Source organism: Leuciscus leuciscus, assembly GCF_965113295.1.
Source record: "Leuciscus leuciscus genome assembly, chromosome: 18".
NCBI lineage: Eukaryota > Metazoa > Chordata > Actinopteri > Cypriniformes > Leuciscidae > Leuciscus > Leuciscus leuciscus.
In genome coordinates this window covers 31826462-31833193 of record NC_138742.1, presented here as the reverse complement: position 1 = coordinate 31833193, position 6732 = coordinate 31826462, and the positions used below count along the sequence as shown (strand labels likewise).

Below are 6732 nucleotides of genomic sequence, written 5' to 3'. Positions count from 1 at the left end.
TTGGATACAAACTTGATAGACTTATATATCACACTTTAACGGAGGACGAGGGGAAAAAACGCGTTTAATGCCCCATTAAACTTGTAGGATGACACATTTTTCCACTATAAACAACTGCAGAAGGATTTTGTGTTAAACTGTAAAGTAGGGCTTTTATTTTGCCTTTTAAACGGAAGTTTCTCTCTTGTTGATTCACACATGGCTTTTACGCAGAAATGCTGGATTTGTGACTGAGCGCGGTTGTTTTGGTATTATGAGTTTTCTGTTTTGCTCTTATGTTTACGACATATTCATGTTTTACCCTAGTTTTGCTATTGGTGGTTATTTAATTATTTACATTATTATGGAAACATATTTTCTAGCTTGCTTACTCACACAGTGCCTTGCCTTAATATTGTATTAATTATAATGTCTTTTACATTGCATTTAAGAAGCTAAAGCTAAATCTTGAACTTTGTATTCATACTCATTGACTTCTGATGCTAAATCTGCCATAAATTAGTCCATATTTTGTCAACTGAATATATTTCTTGCCAAAGAGTCATCGATAATGAACTTTCTGTACATCCATAAAATTGATTAGTTTTTAATGCACAACTTTCTAGAGCGGACACAGTGATCTCTTATGACATAGACAAATGACAATATCTGAAATAGTTATTATCATTCATTGTAATGTGAGTCCAGTCACATGTAACTATATGTACAGTCATTTTGTGTGTGATCACTATTGTACACAGATATGGCAGGAACAGAGATGGACCCTGAAGTGGCGCGGGGCTTATTTGAAGAAGGAGCCACTCTTGTCTTACTCGGTGTTCCTGAGGGAACAGAGTTGGGGCTCGACTACAAAACCTGGACTTTGGGCCCCCGGTTCCGCGGGGTGAAGATGATTCCTCCCGGGCTCCACTTCCTCCACTACTGCTCCGTCAGCACGAGTGGGGCCTGTGGCGAAATCAGCCCCAAAACAGGCCTGTTCCTGTCCCTGAAACCCCGTGAGGTGCTCGTGGCCCACTGGAACCAGACTGAAGATGACCTGGAGATCTCCCAGAGCACGGAGGAGGTGGAGCGCGTAAGGGCCAATCTCCGGGAGCTGGATGGGTATCTGGGCCCGTATCCCTACGACACCCTCCGGAAGTGGGTCTCGCTGACGGACCGACTCAGTCAGGAGGTGGCCAGCGCTCTTCAGCCCCTCAGCGGGCGCGTGTGTGCCTTCAGCGACGTGATCCCAGAACTACAGCTGACCCACACTAAAGACCGGGCCGAGCAGAACCTGCCCCGACACGATCAGGAGTGCCAGAGCATGAAGGAGGGCCTGGAGCGACTGCCCCGGATGAAGCACAGGGAAGGCACAGCGCTGCGCTTCTCCCAAATCCCCGAACAGGCGTACCCTCCCGGGGCGACCCCGGCTCAGATCACACAGTACAGCATGGACTGGACCTACTCCCTCAACTGCATGCTGGAGAGACATTATAAAGAGCAACCGCTCGATGTACTAGGTGAGCATTGGTTGCTGTTCAGTTTCCTAACCGGACATCATGTTGTTAAACTTTCAGGAATGGCCATAAAAGCCCATGACATGTGGTTGTGATTAGGTCTTGTTGTCCTGTAATATAATGTGTTGTCATTGGTTTTTATTAGGGGTGTAACGATACTCTCATGATTCGATACATATCACGATATTGAACTCTCAATACAATATTATTGCGATACTCCAGGACAAATGATAAAAGTTTAACAAAAAATTTACTGTTGATTAAAATGGTAAATTTGGTTTTACATTGAGTGTGTAAATGAATAGACTTGTACTTGGTGCTGGAAACCCAAAGCACAGGACAATAGAGACACCAGAATAACAATATTCATGATTCTGAAGCTGAAAATACAGAATTATCATCTTTTGATGATATCTTTTCTTAATACATCTTTCAACATCAGACATTTGACATTATCAGGACACACCCACATTCCTCCATTGCATTATTATACATTATACTCAACATTATATACAGTACAGTAGTTTAATGTAGTACTGACACTAAAACTCTGAAAACTTGATTTTCATAATTATTATTTTGGGTGAACTATCCACGATACATACTGTTGTATTTTTGTATTGCGATAGATTGTGACACGGTATATTGTTACAGCCCTAGTTTGTATTGATGCACGCACCACTTTTCCTTGTGCTGTGCTGAAAATCCTTGTCCTAATTTGGTCAAAAATAACCATCCTTTAAAATAGCTTGTAAATCTCTCGTTAGGCTTTACTATCACCAAATACTGGATTCAGTCTTTTTGTCAACTTGTTTTCTTTCATTTGGCACAAGTTTTGTATTTCTATTTGGATCTGATTGATCGTAGGCCTTGTTGATCTGAGCTTATTCACCTCAGTAGTCAGTCAAGTCACCTTTATTTATACAGCGCTTTCTACAATACAGATTGTTTCAAAGCAGCTTTACAGAGATAACAGGGAAATAATGCAACAAAGTTTGTTTCCAGAAGAAAATAGTGTCACAGTCCAGCTGAAGTAATAGCTGTGCTTCCGTACAAAGTTGCACATTTAAGTTGTACAATATCGCATTAAACATTTTCGAATAAAGCAGCGTTTCCATCCCATGTGTTCAAGAGAACAAAATCGTCACTTCCTGGGAAAGTGGCGCAAAATATCTGGATGTTGCTGCAATCTGGGAAGAAACTGGCTTCCGAAACGGGATGTTTGTGAACACAATCGTGTGAGACGCTTCTGGTGGGAATTAAACCAAATCATTCTGATCACAGACTTTGACTCTGATCCACCAAACCAACATTTGGGATGCTGCGATTAACCAATTAACAGCCTCTGCTGAGGCTAAGTTCTTTTTTGTAGTGCATTGAGGGATTTATTCAGTAAATGTGTTTCTATCACAGTTTATACACATGTCTTCTTATCGGATGAAAAATGTGTCCACCTCAATTGAGCTCACATGTTTTTAATGAGCATTTTTAGAATTTATGCACATCTTGGCATTTCCATCCAGCATTTCTTTATATAAATGTTTTTATATATAATATCCCAAAATTTGCATTAAAAATAGAATCCAGTATTTGGTGAGATTTACAAGCTATTTAAAAGGATGGTTATTTTTTACCAAATTAGGTTAAAAAAAAAGTAGTAGAAAAGTAGTTTTCTAGTTGAAAACAAAAGATTGAATCCAATAGTTTGCAATAACAGCATAATGAGAGATTTATAAGTAGGTTTTTGTAGACCGGTCATTTTGACTTGTGGTGTTTTTAGTCAAAAATGACCCGATAACACAAATATAAAACTCTAAGTGTTAAGTACTGTGGTGAAAGCGTGGTGGTGTGTGTTGCTGTGTGTAGGCGAGCTGCAGTTTGCGTTCGTGTGTTTCCTGGTGGGGAACGTGTACGAGGCGTTCGAGCACTGGAAGAGCCTGCTGGCCCTGCTGTGCCGCTGCGAGGAGGCCCTGAGGGAGCGCAGGGACCTGTACCTCGGCCTCATCGCTGTGCTCTACCACCAACTGGGAGAAATCCCACCCGACTTCTTCGTGGACATCGTGTCCCAGAACAACTTCCTCACCTCCACACTTCAGGTGCGGTTCACATGCTTTCCCTCTCCCAATCCTTGTTTCAGCTAGAACAGAAGAGGAACATGAGCAAAGCCATTCAAGGTCGTCTTAAAGTCAACATTAAAGGGGTCATATAATGCCATTTTTGTACAAGCTAATATGATTCTTTAGGGTCTAAATTAAAAGTTTGGAATATACTTTAATTGAAAATTCTCATTAGTATTGTAAGAAAACACTCCTTTAACCTGGTCAAAAACAGCTCTGTTTTCAGCACGCCGTTTAAGTGCATGTGTCTTTAAATGATAATGAGCTATGCTGACCCCGCCCCTCTGTTCTGTGCATACACCGTTTGTAATAATAACACAATAACCATAACGCGTTGTTCATTATAAACGTGGGATTATTCATTATATTGGGAACGTCGTACATAGAAAACATGCCGTAATGTACCCTGAGTGTAAACAGCCGCATTCATCGTGAAGCGTGCAAGTGATTTACAAAGATTAATATAAATATTAATATAAAGCTTAATAAAACGTTACACTTACTTCAGTTCTTCTGGAGGTGCAGCAGGAACACGAAGTTGGTACCGATCCTTTTTTCAGGAACAGCTTTTAGCAAAACCAGATTTATACTGATCCTCGTTTGTAAAGCAGTCTGGTGAAATGATTCGCGCAAACATGAAAGCATTGACGTTGATCGTGGGGAATATTCCTTTTGAAAACAAACTCAGGCACTGCGTCTTCAGCTGTACGGATTTAGGGAACATCAAAATGATGCTGTGTTCTTTATTACACCCAAGAACAGAACACCACACTCGCTTAGACGCCATTCTGCTCAGTGCTCCAGCTATCAACAATGACGCGCCGGTCCGCGCGGGTTATGATTGACAGCTTGCTCACGAGGGCACGAGGGCGGGGCTGTGTTGAAACGCTACTGTCAATCAACAGTCGTGGGAGGGACGTCGATTTTGTGATGTCACAAAATCGAACAGCTTGATTTGAAATGAGGGGAAACATAAAAGAAGATTAAAAAAAACCCACTGGATGGATTTTTATCATTTTATGATGGTTGTGTACAGGCACTGCCAACACACATTTCAGTACAATCAACTTGTAAAAGTGCATGTACCATTATATGACCCCTTTAAATCAAAATAAACCCTTTTTACTTGTTAAAGGATTAGTTCACTTCAGAATTAAAATTTCCTGATAATTTCCTCACCCCCACGTCATCCAAGATGTTCATGTGTTTCTTTTTTCAGTCAAAAAGAAATTAAGGAAAACATGCCAGGATATTTCTTCATATAGTGACTTCAGCACCCCCCCCAGAAGCCTTTTTCCCCTTGGTTGAACATTATTAAAGTTAGAGCTTATTTAGAGATATCAGCCGAATGGCTTAGTGCAGGCGCTAATGATGTATCTGGTAAATTACTCCACTAATAATGTCCAGAATGGTACCAAACTTCTACACTAGTACAAATAGGTTCTGTACTCATAAAATGAGGCATTGGAAAGTTTGTAAGTACATCAGGAGTTTACTTAAATAACACTTGCCTGACGGCTAATGCTACCGCTAGCCCGGACGTCGACATCACTTCAGTGGTTTGGGAAAAGCACGTAAAAGTCCTTTGCAAAACTCACACAAGTGTAAGGGAAAAGCTAGTGAATTTAGAAACACTCCATAGAAATATATCCAAACTTTTTTATAATTTTTTCCGAAATGTGGACAACTTAGTGTTAACTAATAATTGTTGCAAACTGGTATTGCCAACAAAATATTAGTGCATTCCTGGAACTGGGCGTCGTTACACTACATCCTTATGCATCGCTTTCTGCCAGGACTTCTACAGGCTTTTCCCAAATAACGGAAGTGACGTCGGTGTCCGGGCTAGTGGTAGCATTAGCCATCAGACAAGTGTTATTTAAATAAACTCCTGATGTACTTACAAACTCTCCAATGCCTCGTTTTATGAGTAGAACCTATACTAGTGTAGAAGTTTGGTACCATTCTGGACATTATTAGTGCGGTAATTTAGTGCGGGTGTTTGGCTCGAGGTCATGGTGCTGACGACCCTAGGTTGAAATTACTCCGAACCATCCCTTTAACTTCTATCCGACGCACCTACGGATGACGTGGGTGTGTGACACTATATATTTAAAATAAAACAATCAAAATAATAATAAAAAAAATAATAATTATGTTTACTTTCACTTCAGTGGCCATTACCGACATCAGAGAACTGTAAAGGTGTGAACGTTTAATTATTAATAATTGTTCGGTACATTTTTTGAAATATTACTTTCAAGTAAATATTTGAGGTAAAATGGGTTCAGCTGACCAAAAAAAATAATAATTTGTGAATGGGCGATGTGGAGCTGGACTGGTCAGCTCTCTTTCATGATGCTTTTGCCAAACAGAGTGTGTGTTTTAATGTAACTAACTAATCATCTCTTTTTCTCCTGTTGGTGCGTTCCAGGACTTCTTCCAGTTTGCCAGCGGTCCCGGGGTCGACAGCACATTACGGAAAAGAGCTGAAAAATTTAAAGTCCATCTGACCAAAAAATTCCGTTGGGACTTCGATGCGGATCCTGATGAATGTGCTCCAGTGGTGGTGGAGCTTCCCGAGGGACTCGCCCTGGACTGAGGAGCTCCCCGAGGGACTCGCCCTGGACTGAGGAGCTTCCCGAGGGACTCGCCCTGGACTTCCCGAGGGACTCGCCCTGGACTGAGGAGCTTCCCGAGGGATTCAGAACCACAGTTCAGGATCTTTTCAGACTACATTCATCACATACTACAGCATCTGGATATTCCCCTGTTCTTCTGAAGTCATTTTTCTTTGACCATTTAATTTTTTATTAAAGCTTTCTTTCACGTCATTGTTCTTGATTTGTGTTTTTACGTCCCTGAACACCATATACAGCCACTAGAGGGCAGGCTAGTACACATATTTTGCTGTCTTGACCCAGAATACCGAACAGTCTTATATTTTGTGAAACGTGCTGTTTATAATTGTTGTTCCTTTTTATATATATCTTTGGTCAAATTAAGCTGTAAAATAAATAGTTTATCCCTTTAAATGCAATGGATTTTGAAAGATATCAACAAAAAACGGGCAAAAAACTTTAAAAGCGATTTTCTCAGGTTTTCAATTGGAAAAAGAG

General features: G+C 40.7%; 1 protein-coding gene across 2 annotated transcripts; it reads left to right on the top strand.

The window, feature by feature from the left end:
• Positions 1–149: 149 nt before the first annotated feature.
• Positions 150–6447, top strand: aar2 (AAR2 splicing factor). Of its 2 annotated transcripts, XM_082145215.1 has the most exons (5): positions 150–248; positions 741–1499; positions 3363–3592; positions 6048–6221; positions 6307–6447. In XM_082145215.1, the coding sequence occupies exons 2-4, from the start codon at positions 743–745 to the stop codon at positions 6213–6215; spliced, it is 1155 nt and encodes a 384-aa protein (XP_082001341.1). In that variant the 5' UTR covers positions 150–248; positions 741–742; the 3' UTR covers positions 6216–6221; positions 6307–6447. The 2 variants fall into 2 exon arrangements, with proteins under 2 accessions (XP_082001341.1, XP_082001340.1); XM_082145214.1 differs by having other exon boundaries at positions 6048–6447.
• The last annotated feature ends 285 nt before the right edge of the window (positions 6448–6732 follow it).